General features: G+C 36.4%; 1 protein-coding gene and 2 long non-coding RNA genes across 3 annotated transcripts in view; 1 reads left to right on the top strand and 2 right to left on the bottom strand.

Moving 5' to 3' along the window:
- The window catches only part of LOC148185527 (uncharacterized), a 214197-nt gene that overhangs the window by 144025 nt on the left and 51523 nt on the right, over positions 1 to 18649 (top strand). The window contains exon 10 of the long non-coding RNA XR_015775836.1: positions 11551 to 11665. This is a non-coding gene — a long non-coding RNA (uncharacterized LOC148185527). The remainder of the gene's footprint in view (positions 1 to 11550; positions 11666 to 18649) is intronic.
- LOC148185528 (uncharacterized) lies at positions 9377 to 15379 on the bottom strand. Its single transcript, XR_015775837.1, has 2 exons — positions 14970 to 15379; positions 9377 to 13340 (listed from the first exon to the last, which is right to left on the bottom strand). It is a non-coding gene; the product is annotated as an uncharacterized LOC148185528 (long non-coding RNA).
- The window catches only part of pudp (pseudouridine 5'-phosphatase), a 29505-nt gene continuing 26302 nt past the window's right edge, over positions 15447 to 18649 (bottom strand). Inside the window, exon 4 of the mRNA XM_042513241.2 lies at positions 15447 to 17491. Coding sequence (XP_042369175.1) covers positions 17315 to 17491 — 177 coding nt within the window. The 3' untranslated portion in view covers positions 15447 to 17314. The remainder of the gene's footprint in view (positions 17492 to 18649) is intronic.

The following is an 18649-nucleotide window of genomic DNA, read 5'->3' as shown; positions in this document are numbered from 1 at the left end:
ATGTAAGAACAGAATATATAAATTAACATTCTGCAATAGCATTGTTTGTAATAACCCATGTGACCTATTAAAAAAAAAAAAAAACTTTGTGAAATATGGCTTTTTAGAATATCACCTCAAGGGACTTTTTTGCTCACTTTTTACAATCGCAATTTCAATTTGCGCAATTTTAGTGTTAATGGAAATCCGCCTCGTGCCTTCTGGTGGCGTATCGTAACGCAGTCAAAGGTGTTTTCTCGCCGGCGACAAAGCGGCTGTATTTGATGACTTCAGACGCTCGCACGCTAGAAACGGAAAAGAGTAGGGAGGAAAAAGCAAGAGAGGAGAAGGAAAGCAGAGCAAGCAAGGGGAAAAAGGGGGAGATGAAAAGAGGAAAAAAAAGGAGGAAAAGAGATCAGGGGAGGGGGATGAAGGGAGAAAAGAGGCAAGGACAGGAGAAGAACAGGAGCAAAGAAGCGAAGGAGATGAGAGCTCTTCAGGGACGTTTAAGTTCATGTCACAAGCAATTCATTTTTTGTTCCCCCTGTTTTCTTTATTTTGTCGTGTGATAGTTGCTAACAGCCTCCTCCTCTTTTCTCCACCGGCTCACGCAGAGGATGTCTGGCTGCCATGCGGCCTTTTTCCGCATTAATTAGCCAAAGGTGATTTCGAATTCATGAGTCAAGGCTGGTAACATCCGTCAGAAGCAACGCCAGCCGCCTAAACTCTAACACCACGAGTTTGTTTGGCTTGTGTTTTTTTTTTGGTTTTTTTTTTCACACTTTGAGCATCTCACTGAAAGTGGGTAATGTGCACAAATGAGCGGCAGTCTGCACACGCCGACGGTCCATCAAGAGGAAGGACGCTGTGCATGGGAATCTGCATCGAACTAATCGCCGAGGCAGAAATACGAGTGGAGGATTCTACATTCCTCTCATGTAAAGGATGAGGTGCATTTTGCTTGAATTCATCCCATTCCAACTTGTCCTGCTCCCTAATTGAAACCCCTCTCCTTGGGTAGGCATTACATTAATTCTTCCAGACAGAGGCGCTTATCAAAATGCAGCAGGCCTACTCGGATAAATAAAGGTCTGGCGGGGTGGGGGGCTGCGGCGCATTACAGCTGAGCCGTGGGCGCATATAAAAAAGATATTAGATCCATTCTAATTATGCTCTTGGAAACATGGCGTCTCGGCCTTCGCCATGTACAGTAGAGGTCAGAGAGAGAAGTGCGGCGATGATTATGAAATCGATAGCTTCTCCACCGAGGGGCCAACGGATTCTAAAAGGCCAATTACCATGACAGCTGCCTCAGCAAATGCATGGTATTTTTCTCCTGCAAAAAAAAAAAAAAAAATTCTGATTGGAAATCAGATTGTTACCCATGAACGGAGCTAGAGTGTTAAATAAAAAAAAAAAAAAAGTTGGGATAACCCTTACACAGAGAGGAGCAGCCTTTCTACTATTTTTTTTCACAGTGAAAAGTTATATTTTTGGCCTTTGCAGGGCACTGTACATTCTGCTGCAGGGCAGTTTGTGTCATAAATTGTTTCTAGACAATGGTTTTTTGAGAGTACTTTTCAATCCTAAAGAACTTTCCTGTTGCCTGCTGTAAAGCCATTGCACAAAGCGTGGTCTCACAATAGTAATGTTACTGTTAAATTAGGGCAAATCAAGATTAAGCCCCCAAAAAAGTAGTCCAGATGACATTTGGTGCTCAGTAGGACAATAGTGGAGTGACAAATACCTGACATCAGAACACTAACAGGGCCTGATTAATCACATTACAGGGCTTTGGGGCAAATGTTAGCTTAGGGGCCCCCTGACTCCCCCCACTTATCCCAAGTTGGAGATCACTGTTTTTTATGATTTTGTTGAAATAGATCTTACATTTGAACCATAATAACTGGAGCATTTATTCTTTTTGCAGCAGAAATGTATGGCTTCTGTCATTTGAGATTTTGAAAATAGAGCTTCCTCTTGCATATGCATGCACTTTATGGTAAAGCTGTCGTGGCTCGAATTTGGTCAGTACAAAACCAGCATAGGGTCTCACGTGTGTAACAGCAGCAACAGAAAGTTTGCAGACCGGGAACAGAGTCAGGGCTGTCGGTTCCTTAGAACTAGGGGTTGCACTGGCTGCACTGATTTTGGGTTGTTGTGGTTGCTGACTGGGGGTAAGTCGCTGGAGCTGCATCACCACACTGCAGGATGGTCTAGCAATGTGGAGTAAGGCAGATGGCGCACTGTGATTCAATAGCAGATAGATAACAATAGCTACATAAACGTGTTCTCTCTCGGCTGGTACTGACAAATTTTGGTTATTGTCAGACTCTCTTTTAAACTGTCTTCTTGGTAAGTGCATCTTCCTTTTTTGGGTTGATTTGCAGTGTAGGCACTTTTTGCCAATGGTAATATACCAACTTTTTCTTTTTCTTTTTCTTTTTTAATTAGGCTTTCAAAGAAGGGATGTGCATGAGGATCTGCATTTGTAACAACCAAAAGAGGTTGCCCTCTTGGCGAAAGTCTCTCCCGTCAAGGGCTAGATTCTCTAAACCTAAAAACAGAGCCAAGGGGAGGTGATTAGTGTTCTCCCAGTCTACTTGAATTAGAATAAGTAGTAGAAGTTTATTATAGGATTTTTTTCCCAGTGAAACCAAAATGAAATTACCAAGATGCAAGCCAAGAACAAATTTGCAAGAAATGCACCTCAAATTCCAAGACAGTTTTAAAACAGCTATGGAAAAAATCATATAATTTTTGGGTCATTGGTCCTTTCGTTGCTCATTGCCGTTCTCATGATTTTTGAAAAATGAGATGGGGGAAAAAAAGCCAAAATACTCTGGTTCTCCAGTTTCAAAGGTTTAACTGACCATTAAATGTCCCTTTAAGGTACTTTAATAGAATTTGGGTACTTAGCAAACAAGCTGATAGACATATTTCTATCACTTATTAAGTTGTTGTTACCTAATAAGTTACTAATATTAAGCCTAAGACCTTTAACCACAGATGGCAGTGGCACACAGCTCTTCGGTCTGGTGCTACGTTCCTCCTGAACCCTCAAATAAAATGAGAAGGCAAACACTAAACCTGATTGAACCATTCCTGTGGCCCCAGAATGTGCACTGGGGCCAGTCCATTTCACTCATAGGTCGATGATGTCCAGAGGCTAGAATGCCCTGGAACCAGCTCTTCTCTTCTCTGGCCAACTTCCCCGCCGAGCGGCTCCACTGAAGGATCCCTTTGATGAGTTTAGGTTTTGTCTAATTAATGAGAGGAAATTCTGGGATTTTTACCAGCCCTGATTCTTCTGATGTCTCATTAAATCTCTGGAATTGTCTTGTCCTATCGTTTCCCCTGTTTGCTCCAAAGGAGAGTGTGAGGGCCTAAGCTCTTCAATCTGCTCCGACTCCTCGAAGATTAGGTTTCTGACGTTGTAAGGGGGTCTCTGGGTAAGACAGTGCAGGAGTCACTGAACAGCAAAGAAATGTCAGCCTGTTGGGGCCTCGACTGTAATTTGATCCAGTAACAATTCCATTTTGTAAGGCTACCACATAGTATACCTCCTCAGGGCACACACAGGGGATTTGTAATTGGCTGTCGTTCCACTACTACCCCCCAAACCACTCCATTTAACCATGTGTGCCAGAAAATTCTGAATAAATCTTTTCATGATAACATAACAGCCTTAGGTTGAGTTCCGCTCCCGCTGTGGATTAAATTCAATAACCATCACTGAGACAGAGATCGAGATGTACCTGAACACATTTCTGAAATTAACAGTAGCCAAAGTGGTAATGGATACGCGAAGTAATTTGTTTTATGAAAGATGTTTGCATACCCAAATATATGATTACTGCCCTTAGACAGCAAGAATAGTCAACACGTTGTCATTCCAACTCGTCACATGGCGCCGCTTTGTCATCCAGAAGGTATCGTTTTACGTCAGCTGGTTATGTTCTGGGATGATGCTACCGTGATGTTAACAAATGCACATGGAAACCAATGCGGACCGTCAACAATGGCACATGCTGGTTAGGTTTACGCGTAAGTGCCGCATGGTAAAAAACATCACATTCAGACAGGAATCAAACGCCGGCCTCCAGCAGCAATCCATGTGAATGCGTAAGGTGCCATTTGGCTTGACACAGTTACGCCGAAAGCACTGAGAGTGGAGTTATTTGACGAGTTTAGGCATGTGCTCTTTGAGTTTTACAAGGTTCTTAAAGAGCTTTGTTTTGAGTCATAAGTCATAATGGTGCTTTTTGTGGTTGGCTTTGCATAGTACAAGTCACAAGTCACTTATCGGGGCAAGGACATCAGCTCACCAGTCTGTAAACTCTCGTGTCAACTTCTAGCAAGTTAACTGCTTGAGGAAAGGAGAAGAACGAGCATCCTGTTGTCTTGAGAAGTTCTGTTTTAACCAACCAACCAACCAACCAAACAAACATGAAGGACGGTCTGAATGTTAGGAGCTGTCCTGTTCCTGCTTTGGATCGCTGCTATGCACCATCCATCCATCCATCCATCCAACCAACCAAACAGGAAGGACTGATGTGACAGAGGACGGTGTGAATGTTAGGTGCTGTCCTGTTCCTGCTTTGGATCACTGCTATGCACCATCCATCCATCCATCCAACCAACCAACCAACCAACCAACCAAACAGGAAGGACTGATGTGACAGAGGACGGTGTGAATGTTAGGTGCTGTCCTGTTCCTGCTTTGGATCGCTGCTGTCCACCATCCATCCATCCAACCAACCAAACAGGAAGGACTGATGTGACAGAGGACGGTGTGAATGTTAGGTGCTGTCCTGTTCCTGCTTTGGATTGCTGCTATCCACCATCCATCCATCCATCCATCCATCCATCCATCCAACCAACCAACCAAACAGGAAGGACTGATGTGACAGAGGACGGTGTGAATGTTAGGTGCTATCCTGTTCCTGCAGTGAATCACTGCCATGCATATTATGTCCATCCGTCCAACCAACCATTTTCTACCACTTTTCCAGAAATCCCTCTCCCCAGCAACATCTTCTAACTCCTGTAGGGGGGTCTTGAGGGATTCCCAAGTCACATGAGATATGTAATATCTCAGCATGTTCTGGGTCTATCCAGGGACTTCCACTAGTAGATGTGCCTGAAAAGAAGGGCCCCCAGGACGCATCCTAATCAGATTCTGGAAGCACCTAAGTGGGTCTTTTCAGCACTTGGCGCTCCATCTGCAGCTACCCTAAGAAAACTCATATCAGCCTCTTGTATCTGCAGTCTTATTCATTGTTTAATAATTTTGTATGCTTTTAATTTGAGCCCGCGCTCGTCGGGTGAATTATTTATGGTAGGAATTGATTCTTGACTTAATTTTTAATCACATCTATATCTATTCCACCTCGCTTTCCACTTGTGTGACACAGCCAGTGTTAAACAGGCGTCATTTCGGTTGGCCCCAGAAGATGTTCTGCCTCAGCTATCATCGGCGTTCTCTCAAAGATTCCTCGCTGAGGAAGTCTCAGTGAGAGTCAATAGTGATCTAATGCAGAAAGGAAAATGTAAAGTAAGAGGGAGGCCATGAATACTTTACAGGGGCTTTCCTGTGAAGGAGAACAGTGACAAATGAGCTAACAGATCATCAGCATCTCATTTCCCACAGTCCGCACGCTCTCTTTCCCAATCTTTTTATCTCCCACTGTTAATCTTCTCCTCTTTTGAGGTGTTCACTGCGTGGTGTACAACTTTCATTGAAGTCGGTAGAATGTGTGTGAACAAGCGTTCAACAGACGCCTCTCCTGTTCCCGTACATCAGCAGAGCAATATGATGACACCTTCCACTTTACAGAGATGCCTTCCTGTTAACGGAAATGGAATATAAATGTGTACAGTTGGGAGAATTCAGCCTTTTCAAGAAACGCAAATGATGCAGTAAAGGGTCGTCTGGGTTCGATAAAAAGTGCCTCGAGCTTCACTGTGAACATGTTAGGAGAGCTAGTCGCCTTTGATTTCCTGAATTATGCATGCGGGCATCAGTCTGAGTCTTACCACAGTAGGATCTGCAACTGAGGGAGCTGGTTTTGTTTCAGTGTTGGGGAGGGACCTCATATAAAGTGGTCTAGGGAGGAAATTTTGAGTAAAACACTGAATCTCCTGTATTCTGGTGAATCTTTTAAGCACAAACTTGTGCCTTATCTGCAATGATGAATGGTGGGCGTTTTATATCATCAAAATAGAAGTCCAATTTTTCATGTTTTTATAAGCATGACTCCGAACTACTTTCGGCATATGAGCGCGATGCCAAATGCTACCCTTCGTGTCAAACCGAAATGCAGCTTGTCACTGCAGATGACAATGCTCTCGGATAGAACTTGTGTTATATTATATATACCAAATGGTACCAGGCGCGTCCAAATCACATGTAGTGGCGACATCACCTGAGAACGCGACCGGAAGGAAGTTCCTTACCAAACACTGAATTTTGCCAATCATGATTATGCATTCATCGCCAACAAAATTGTCCGGCATGCTTTATAGTTAAGTTTGCTTGCTTGCTTCAGCTAAAGCATATACTAAGATGTGCAACTACTAAAAGTTAATGATAGCTTCTAGGAGCAAAATAACAAAATCGTTAATTATTAACACTATTTCCATGCTTCCTACCATTTCTGCTGCAAATGTCACAATTTGGCAAATCAGGTGTCAACAAAATGTTCCTATTTCCCAGTCTTAATTATGACTTTGGAGTCGTTCATGTGCTTGTAACTCATAAATATGGTAAATAAAACATTTTCAAGGAGCATGTGAAGGCATGTAAATGTATTGCGGTCGATATTAGCCGAGCAATTTCTTCTGACTTTTGGCAATTGCATTTAAGCTACCAAAATCCTGAAAAAAGGATTGTTGGTGTTGTAGTACTCAAGATTAGTCTGGGTCTTGGCCTCGTCTTGGAACGGAAAGCATTTTGACTTGGTGACTTGGTGGCTGAGACATACAGTAGTGGACTCGCCCTGCTTTGGTCTTGGTCTGGACTTGGTCTCTTTTGCTTAAAGTATTGGTCACGTCTCGGTGTAGGCACACTCTGGTCTTGGTCAGATCTTGGTCTCAGTTGGTCTTGACTACAATACTTAAGATTATCTTACTGTACAAAACTTAGTAAGTATCATAAATGTTTGCTTATTTCCTGCAATGATCCAAAATCCAATGGATAAATCCCATAGGCTTTTTGACGAGGGAACCAAGGGAACCCTTTACCCCACCATGCTAATGGCTTAAAAACGCCCTCTTTGTTTACAGCAAGATTAATACCAAATCATTTGACACATGACTAATTCCCCTCCCATCTAACCAGCAGGAGACCCCCTGTTTACAAGCCCGTGTTGTAAAGCAGCCTTTAATGACCCCTGCTGCAGGGCCCCCTCAGGATTTTAATGGACAGTGAGGGATGCCCCTTGTCCCTCCATTTAAATGGTGCTATCAGCGCTCTGCTGAGCGCCCAGGAAAGGCCCCTCTGAGCTCTGTCAGTCGCTCTCTCAGCCCGGCTCTGATCAGTAACCGAGCGGCACGTCGGCGCCCTGGGGGGCCGGCCGGGTCGATGGAAGTGTTTCTCTTCCAGCCTGTCACCTGCCAAGATGTCAATAGCACTCAAACCATGACAATACGCCGCATTAAACAACTCCAGCTGTTTGTCCTATGAGCTCCTTTTGTAATGGCTTTAAAGCAGTGGTGGCAGTTTGATTCGATCCATATTTCTTTCGGACTTTTATCGGACAGCTGGGCAGGAGAGGAGAGGCGAGCAAAACATGACAACGTTAGAATTAGAGTCGTGTCTCCAGAGGAAGTCAGCTCTGTAATTTACCGCGTCCCCCAGCTGTCCACATACTGTGCAGAACATGAGGGGACATAGATGGAGTTGAGGAAGAGTCCTAAATTACTGATTCTATGAGTCTCAGAATCAAGTTTAATCCCTTAATATTACACACAAAATGTGCTTTTTATAATCAGGCTACAAAAAAATATTATACAGTAATATGATTTTTCTACTTTTATTGAATTTTTTTTTTTTTTCACCAACATTAGTTCCAATCATAAATATCAAATAATTAATTTTCAGAATTTTAACTCCTTAAATGTAAGGTTTTTTCACAGTGCCATTATGTTTTTAGAATTAAAAAAAATATATACATTTTCAATATTTAAGTAGATTTTTTTCTTTTTTTTTTTTTTTAGGATATTGCAATGATGAGCAGCAACACTGATTTTTATATATTATCTCCTATCTGTGCACAACATTTTTTTTTTATTTTAACCCTTTAAATGTTTAAATGTTTAAATGTTTTTAGATGAAAAAAAGGAAAAAAAAAACACAAAGTGAATAAGTGAATAATTTTAAATCCAAAGAAGATTTCTTTTTTTTTTTTTTTATTTAATTTATTTTTTTTATATGATGAGGATCACATCCTGGGATATGACATGGATTGTGACATCTAGTGGAGATATCATGTATTTTCGCCAAATATGGTAATAATGATGCCATTAGGTGGAAAATACTGAAAATTACAATTAAGCCCATAATAAAAAATAATGCTTTGATTTTTTTTTTCACTTAAAAACATTTAACAATGTTGATTATGACACTCAAAATGTGTGAAGACTTTTGCATTTTTTTGGTATTATTGCCATGGATCGAGGATTTAGATTTAACATGAAATGTTTAAATTTAAGAGTTGGAATTTAGATTTAATACTAAACACCCAGAGCAGCTGAGAGTAAAAAAATAGCTTAAATAATTTTCTCAAACAGTAATTAAAGTAAATGTTACACTAAGTCTTAAATCTAAATGTTTCAAGTAGAATCTAAATGTTAAATTTAAATGTTAAATATTAAATCTCAATTTTAATGTTATATCTAAATGTTATTTGTTAAATCAAAATGTTATATCTATAAGTAATATGTTAAATCAAAATGTTGCATTTTAAATCTAAGTGTTTTGTTATGTTAAATGTTATGTTAAATCCAAATGTTACAGATACAAATTGTTTAGGGTTAGGGTTAGGGTTAGGGTTAGGGTTTAATATTAAATCTAAAAGTTGAATATTAAACCTAAATTCTAAATCTAAATGTTATATGCTTAATCTTAATTTTAAATATTTAATCTATATGAAATATGTTGTATCTAAGATGTTAAATCAAAATGTTATATGTTCGAAGTCCCAAATTTTAAATCTAAATGTTAGATTAGCGTTAAGATTGAACACATAAGTCTTAAATCTTCTCCTTTTGATTCTAAATATTGAGCTTATTTGCACACTGCTGCTTGGCAGATTTACCAAAATAAGAGCTTGATGTTCTGTGAACATGGCAACCGACAAATTTTTTATTTGAAATGAGAAAATTAAAATCCATAAAGGACTTGACGTGAGTATTTAATATTTAGATTTCACATTTGACATTTAGATATAACATTTACATTTAAAGTTTAGGTTTTTTTAACATTTAACATTTAGTTTTGCACTGGCAGCAACTTTGTACAGCATCCAAAATAAAAGGGAAATTTCTTAAAATTAATAAAAATAAAATACAGCAAATAAAATACAGCTGTAACAAAAAGTACAGGTAACAAGAAGTACTAAAAATCAAGTTTATTTGTATGTCCCTGTGGACACAGTCCCATCAGTTGTTGACACGAGGCAATTTATTTTGAAATATTTGCAGTGCTGTGTTCCCCAAAATATTCTAAAAACTATTCCTCAAAACACTGACAAACGATCAAATCTACTTCTGTCTTATAAAAATTATTTTAAAAAATAAATAAACTAGGGGAAAATGTACAGACAACAAAAACATAATTATTTTTAAATTTAAAATTACAGTATGGAAAAATATAATATTTTTTTTACATTTTCAGCATTTTTTGGGTCATTATTTTGTTTTGGACTTTTCTTTTTTTGTTTATCACAGGAAGGTTTTAAGACACGAACGAAAATTTGCATCGTTCGTGTCTTCATTCCTTTGAAGCTTTTTTTTTTGTCAGAAACCGAAAGGCATCGAGCCAAAAATATAGCGTGCTTCTTGAAACCAGGCTGTAAAAAGTATTATGTAATAGTACAATTTCATACTTCCACTGAATTCATTTTTAGACCAGCACCAGTCCTAATCAGAAATGTCAAATATTCATTAATTTTCAGAATTCTAACACTTGAAATGCCATGTTTTTGATGGGGAAAAAAACCCACAAAAAAAGAAACTATTTTTGCAAAGTAGATTTTTTTTCTTTAGTTGTTAAATAATAATAATAATAATAATAATAATAATAATTATTATTTATTTATTTATTTTTATGTATTTATTTATATTATTACGGTAACTGTCAATAATTTACAGCAACATTGTATTTTTTAATAGTTTTGAATTTTGGAGTTTGTTGAACTTCGTTTTCTAATAATTTTGAGTTTTTTGGATTTTTTTTTTTTTTTGACTTTTGCATTGGGAATTCTAACTTTAAAGACTTTAAATACATTTTCCTGATTATACTGACTTTTACTGAAGTACCACTTTGAATGCAGGACTTTTTACTTGTTATAGAGTATTTTCATAGTGTGGTATTAGCACTTCTGAGTACAACAGAGCGAGCCCTTCTCCCATTGGTCACCACACAGCCTCAGGCCGTTTTCCCATTGGTCAGTTTAAGAAAACGCCTACTGTCAGTCACTCAGCAGCAGCCAATCAGGTTACAGAACCTGTGGAGCTTTCCAGAATAAAAAAAAGAGAAAAAAAAAGACAAGAATGATGATGAACAGCGAGGCCAGCCAATCAGACGACCTAGACAGGAAGTGGGCGGAGCTTCCAAGCCTCATGGATTTTTTTGTTTTTTTTGTGTTTGTCCTTATGTCAGCAGCTTTAAGGGACACAGTAAGCTGAAAAAAAATTTCCCTCACACAGAAAACACTCTAGTATATGCTCCAAATGATCTTTCAATGAAAAAAACGCCTTTAAAACGTTTTAAAAACCCACAAAAACCAACTCACTGCCTTCAACCATACTGAGAAATACCTTTGAAAAAAATGCACATTATAAAATACGTTACAAAATACATCAGTTTATTTAAAAAAATAGTATAATCCTTTCTAAAACGTGCAAAAGAAATCTGAAAATAAAAGTAACTTAACAATAAATAAAAATGAATAGAAGCAAACTAAAACATAGTAAAAAAAAAAAAGAATCTGTATAAAATTGGTAAAAATAAGAATAAAAATAAAAAATAAATTGTCAATGTTATATAACAAAAATCGGAAAATTAGACCAAGTTGATACAATAAACAAAAAAACAAAAAATAAAAAGTAATAAAAATCTGCTTAAAATGTAAGGTAGAATTTATAGATTTATAATAATAATAATAATAATTTATAATAATAATTATATTATTGGAAATATTTTTGTCATCTGTAATATTTGTGTTCAGTTCTCTGAGTCACTTCAGTAAACTAAAAAAAAAAAAAAAAAAAAAAAAAGTGATAAATAAAAGCCAATCCAAAGCAAAAGTGACAGTAGCTGCTGCTGTGTGCTTGATGTATCCACAGATATTCATCGGCGTCGCGGTGAGAAAATAACAGCGTGTGCTCGGCAGAGGTAAACACCTTGTGCGGCGGCGTGATAAACAGGTGATGGGGATGCGGTCACGGGGACACTCTGCAGGTAAACACACACTCACAGAGATACAGGAGAGCTTGTTTTTGAATTTCACATCAGAAAGAGCAGCGTCGCTTTTTTGGAGCGCACTCTTAACCTGGAGATGAACGGTGTGTGTGTGTGTGTTTTCGGGTGTTGTTAGGGCTGTTTGCATCAGTGCTGCAGCAGCATTTGAATTATGAATTAGTAAAATGATAAATTACCCATGTCTCCTCGTGCTTTGGAGATAATGCATTGATTATAGGCCGGGGGCGGAAAGTGAGATGAGAGATGTCACATTAAAGCACACGTTTGTAGAGTTAATGACTGCTGCTGTTACTACCGATCTCCTGCACCTCCAGCTATTCTTTCAATAAGCTTTATTAGTCTTTTTTTATAGTATGCATACATATACATATACATGTATATACCCCTTTAATGTCCTGCTCATTTTAAGTGACTAATATCTGACCTTTTCATTTTTATGACATGCTATAATACACTTTGACTTTTAGCATTTTTTTAACGCACGCAACAGTTTAATTTTTTCCTTTAAATTTTTAAAATTTTTATGCCAAATTAATTTTAACTTGCATTTTGTGCTATGCTATACTATATTTTTTTGTTTTGAATAAATATGACTTTTTAAAAAAATATTTTCTATGGCATACTATACTATTTTTGGCAATAATTAAAAAAAAAAAAATGGTCCACATTTCACGAGATGTAAATTAATTCACATTATTTAATATAAGTAATTATTAATAATAATATTAATAATCCTAATTATTATTGTGAGTATCACTGATAGTTATTTCAATACTTTTTTCAAGTTTTTGTTTTATTTTATTTTATTTATTTATTTTTATTTATTCATTTTAAGCCAGTTAGAAAGAAAAAAATGTCTAAAAGGTAGAGGTCTATCTCATAATATAAATAATGTTTAAACAAAGTTAATTTAAAATAAATAAAAACTTCATTTATAAATATTAACGAAGTCCTGTGACACCGAAGTTACTTTTAAACCTTGGATTTCTTTCAAAACATGGCATAAATTGTACTGCAAATTACAACAACAAGAAAACTGACTAAACGTTAACGTAAAAAAAAAAAGAAAATCATCAGAAAATTAAAAAAAGAAAATACTGGAAAATTACCAGAATTAAAATAAATATTAAATTTTATATTTTTGTAATTTTATCATTTTATTTTATATTTAAAATTAATTTTAAAAATAAAATAAATATTTTAAATTTAAATAAATATTTTTAAAATATAAAATATATATTTTTTTTTTAAAAAAATTACCTGCCTCCCGTAATCACATTTATCACTCATCGCTCCACGGCTGAATAAAACATGAGGCCTATTTGCATCACTGAGGAAGCAGCGAGGAGGCTCACCGTCAGAGCCTCTCCTGGTCAGAGGCCTCCGATATCTTCATCTCCATAAAAATCCCTTTCGGTTCAAGTCGAGGTTGCACGCTCTGGCAGCGTAATGCAGAAATGGCATCCAGAAGAACTACTTCCTCGCGATCTTGGCATTCCTCCGTGCTCGAGCCTTCTTGGCAATCCGAGCCGTCGCCTGCTCTTTGGAGATATGCAGACTCAAGATATGCTTTTGCTTGGTGTCAAGAATAGAGAAATCCATTTAAAGTTGTGCCACCTTGCCCGTAGACGACTTATTTGTTTTGGCCGAGTCCCTGAAAGAGAAAGAAAAGGAGGATTTTCTTTTAAGAAACAAAAAAAGAAGCTGGCATGCAGTATTTAGATGCATAGCTTTTGGATTACAGCCGTTTCACAAATCAATTAGAAACTTAAAATCGCTGTTGCTTCAGTGGATTTTCAGACTATAATACAGAAGCTCGTGCATATTTAATGCCTCGCTCCATTCAGTGAGGTGATGACTTTTTCTCCCCGAACCAGAAAAAAAAAGAAAAATACAAAAACTGCCTCCTCAAAGATATGACGGTATCTTTTGCAACCACTCGTCTGACACAAGATTGAAGCCTGCGTTATCTGATGAGCTGCTCTTTTCACATTTTGTCAGGGGGACTATTCTCATATGTCATATTTTTTAAAAGAGAAAAAGCAAAAAGTCAACATATATTGAAAAAAATTGCAAAAAAGTCAAAGTACAGTATGTCCTAGTATAGTAGTTGTAAGTTATAAATATTGCGTGTCATAAAAATGCAACACAAATCATAAAAATGAGAGAAAAATGTCATAGTAAGTCAATAAAATGCAGCAAAAGTCATAGTACATTATGTCATGTAAAAACTGTAAAAGGTATAAAAAAAGTAACCATGAAAGTACATATGTGCTAAAAATATGGAATAGTATGTTCTAAAAAAATGCAAAAACTTCATAATATAGTATATATTATGGTTGGTATTCATTCATAGTATGGTATTCAATTTAAAAAAAGACAAGAAAAACATTTTCATGCCATAGAAAATGGGACAGTTATAATAAAGGTAGTCATAAAAAAAAAATCCTAAAAATGCAAAAAAAAGTCTTAGCAAAGTATTTCATTTAAAAAAAAAATGCAAATAAAAAAGTATTTAAAAAATCAATAAATTCTAAAAACAAATACAAAGCAAAAATACAAAAACTTCAAAGTGTAGTATAAAATGTCACAAGAATATATATATATATATATATATATATATATATATATATATATATATATATATATATATATCTCATATACTATGACATTTTGATGATTACTGGATGAAATATTTTACTACGATGTTTTTAGAATTTATTGATATTTTTTAATCATTTTTTGGACAACATGCTATATTATCATATATTTTTTTTAATCAATTTTTGAATAGTATGCCGTTTCTTTTAATTTTTTGGACTACGTACTATTCTATGAAGTTTTTACTTTTTTGAAACTGAAGTTTTTATCGATTTTGGACATTTTTTGAGTTACTTTTCTTCATTTTTTGAACGTACTGTTACATTTTCATCATTTTCTAAATGACAAATTGTACTATGGAGTTTGATACATTTTTAAACAACATACTATGACGTTTTGATTTATTTTATTATATTTTATTTTATCAGACGACATACTTTACTGTGTTGTTTTTGTCATTTTTTAATATACTATGACGTTTTCATTCAATTGTCAATGATATTATCGATTTTAGGACATCATATTTATGAAGGTTTTATGGACTTTCGGAAGACTTTGACGCTTTAATGAATTTTAGGGCGTCTTATTATGTTTAGACGACATACTATACTGTGCATTTCTCCTCATTTTTTGAACAATATATCACACTTTGAAGTTTTTTTAACCATTTATAGTCACATACCTTAGTGCCGTCAGGAAAAAGACATCCGAAACAGCTTCTTCCTCCAGACTGCGAGGCTCCTCAACTCCTCCTTCAACGCCAAAAACAGTCATTTTTCTTCAACCACATTTAAGAAAAATGACCATTAATCCACCTCGTGTTGTGATTCAATGTACTGTGACTATTTTGTGCTGCGGTGGACGACATAGTACAGTGTGAGGTTTTCATACCATTATGCAGTACTATGACTTTTTGATGGTATTTTGGACGACATACAATACTATAACTTTGATACTATGATACTATGATATTTTGGATGATATTACTCAATCATATTTTAGTTGCCAAATGACACCTTAAAAGCCATTTTATGTCTTTTTCTGAGCCCACGAGGTGGCGATCTCTGTTCAAAAATGACCTAAAGTCACATAAAATTTTTCTTTAAACAAACAGCACAATCTATTCTAATCTGTTTGAACTTGAAAAGTAGTATTCTGCTAATTTCAAGAAATTATTTTATTTTTTCAAAACGAAGGAACATTTACAAAAGAAACTTATCTTTATTATACATTTAAAATATTTTACAGTATCATTATTAGGTTTCAAGCACATTTATTTCCAGGTGACTTCCTTGTTTTTAACTTGTTTTTCTTTTATATTTATTATTCATCAGTTAATTTATTTATTGATTTTTCTGTTTATTTATCCATTTTTTTATTTACTTATTCATTCAATTTTCGAAAATTTTAAGATATTTTTCACAAATTACTTCGGCTAATTTTTGGGTCTTTTTTTTTCCCTTCTCTCCGTGATTTTGAAAGAAATCTGCTCAGGTTTCAGAGGGTTAAAATGAGGCAGCGCATACACTCGGAAAAATCCTAAAAAAATGTAAAAAAAAAAAAAAAAAAAGTGGAGCACATCTGAAAACAAATCACAGTATCAAATTCAAGATAAAAAAATAAAAAAAAAAGAATTGCAGTATTATTACGCATTTTTGTTTTGTTTTCGGGGATTTTCTTTATTTGACAAGTTCACACATTTACACATCGGACACACAAAACGTGGATGCAAGAAAAACCCAGTGACATTTTTTTCTTTTTTTTTTTTTTACACTGCTGACGGGAAATGCGCGCGTGCAAAGACAAATAAAGCACAGAAAAGAGCCGGGAGAGGACAAATGACATGTCCAAGAACAGAGTGAAGAGTGTGTGAGCAGGAGGAGGGGAAAAAAAAGCAGAGAGGACTCCCCCCTACTCGAGGATGAAAGGCCAGGAAGGCACTGAGTGGATGGAAGTGCAGTGAAATCCTATTTGAGCAGCCTGAGAGAGCGGCGGCGCCGGGCGGCTCCAGCGGGGTCCTCCGCTAAAGCCCGCTCAGCGAGGGGACGGGGGACAGAGACATGAGCAGAGATGAAAGGATGAGGACTGGATTGCACCGAGGACAGCAGCAGAGTCTCTGGCGCTTTAACACAATGTGACTGCGTTCTGACTGCGTGTGTTCAAACAGAAAAATATCTTCTCCATACGTTTTTTTTTTTTCTTTTTTTTTTAGTTAACCCTTAGAAACCTGGAGCGACACCACTTTTCTTGTGTTGCTTTTACAAATATTTAAACCTTCAAATCTGGAGAAATTGGTGCAATTTCTTTCAAAAACAACATGCTCATGGTGAGAAATTAGTTCCAAAAATTGCAAGAAATTAGCAAACAGCTACGAAAAAAAGAAGAAAAATCTTATTAATATAACGAAAGAAATATGTTACAGAATTATTAGAATTTTTAAGCACATTTTCAGGGCCCTTGTTTTTTTTACTTTCTTATTTTATTTTATTTCTTTTTTAAATTTATTTTTAAGGTAATTCTCTTTTTTTTGCTATTTTATATAAATTGCATTATTATTATTTTTTTTAAGTTAGAGTAAAATGTTGGGGAAAAAAAGAAAAAGAAACAAAGGAAAAATTACCTTTTACCTTTTGTAGACAATTTCTCTATTTTTCTATCGATTCTTTACCTTTTTAGTGTTTCTCTTTACAAATTTTCAGCCAATTTTCTTGTATTTTTTAAATAAGGACATAACCTGGAAGAAAATGCACTTTCAAAAATCCATAAATTACTTTTAAATATATAATTAACATAATTCTGTGCATAGGTTTTTACAATTTTTTTCCCCGTTTCTTAAAAGATTTTTTTCTAAATCTGCTAAACTCTTGCAATTTGCGTCACACTTCTTGCCAAATTGCTCGCCGCCTTTTTTATCGAGCAAGCCAATTTGCTGCGTTCGAACATTTTTATAGAATTATCGTTCCTGCTTTAACAAAAAAAGATCTTACTTTTTGACAAAAAATCTCCCTTTTTTTTCGGGATTCTGGCTCATTCCAACGCGGGCAGGCCAAAGAGGTGCGGCTCAAACTGCTCCATGCTCCTGAGTCGCAGCGTGGCCTCCTGGGTAAGGCCGGGGTCCAGGTTGTCATCCGGAATCATCACCACCTGCATCCCCGCAGCCAGCGCCGCCTTCACGCCGTTGGGAGCGTCTTCAAACACCAAGCACTGAGGAGAGGAAAACAAAATGATTTTATCCCGGATTTACCCCCGAAACAACACAGAACCATGGAGCAACATTTCTATTTTCAATGCGATGAACCAAATATTCCTATAACAACGGTGCTCCCTAATGTACGGAAGACAATTAGGGCCAGAAAGCTTTTTTTTTTATTATTAATTATTACAGTTATGAACACAAGTTTTTAAGTTTTTAAGACATTTTCCACATTATCCAAAAGAAACTCCAGTGGCTTTTATTGTCTTTCTTTTGTCTGAAGCAGAATGCATGAGGGTTCTCTATTTCATTTTTTGTGTTTTTTTTGTTTTAATTTTTCAAAACCAAAAGCTGGAGAAAATTCTGCCAGTGGTCTGAAATAGTTTCGCCTGCTTCTGAAACAAATTAAGTTGCTCCAAGTCTCTCCTCCTATCCTAATCGTGTGTAACTTTCTTTACTTTGAGCAATAATCATCCATTTTATCAGAATCAGAAACACTTTTTTGTGCTTTCTTACAGTTGCACGTAATATCCCAATATCCCAAATATAAAATATAAAACAGCAATACAGTAAAGTACTACTCCTCCAGTGTTATTTACCCCCGTATTTATGAGTTTGTAACATTTTATTGCTCCCAGCGTGTACAGTCGGAGTCTAAAAGTTCAGCTGAATGCGTGCATGATTGCATGTCATTTTTAACCCATGAGGATTACTGCCTGATATACCAAAAAATAGGGGATTATGGCATGAACTTGTGAATTTCACCACGGGGAAGTAGCATCTCTCCTCTCGGGAGTCAAAGAAAAGTGTCTCTTGCATTCGAAACAAGTCGCTGCCGCAGTGAATCACGTCCGTTTGGAAACCGATGTCATTTGTGAGGCAGAACTGTGTCACCGCGACACGGCGAGCCGAGCAAAAATGGGAATAAAGCGGAAGCTAATTGGCATCTGAAGTCCTCGACCGTGCACACGTTCAACGAGAATATTCCAACATCTGCGGTGAATTAATGCGGCTGAGACGTCAGCGGGAGGTTAATCAGTTTTCAGTATCCAATAATCACTTTGAGTGGAGGCTGAGTGCTGTGATTATAAGGAGGAACAGTTAAGACCAACTATTCGACTGCTGCAGACTTACAATTCAACCTTGATTCTACTGGAATTAATTAGAAT

This window comes from Plectropomus leopardus, chromosome 24 (genome assembly GCF_026936395.1).
Source record: "Plectropomus leopardus strain MGB_pleo_1.0 chromosome 24, ASM2693639v1, whole genome shotgun sequence".
NCBI lineage: Eukaryota > Metazoa > Chordata > Actinopteri > Perciformes > Serranidae > Plectropomus > Plectropomus leopardus.
Note: the sequence above shows the minus strand (reverse complement) of the source record. Positions and strands in the feature narration are given on the sequence as shown.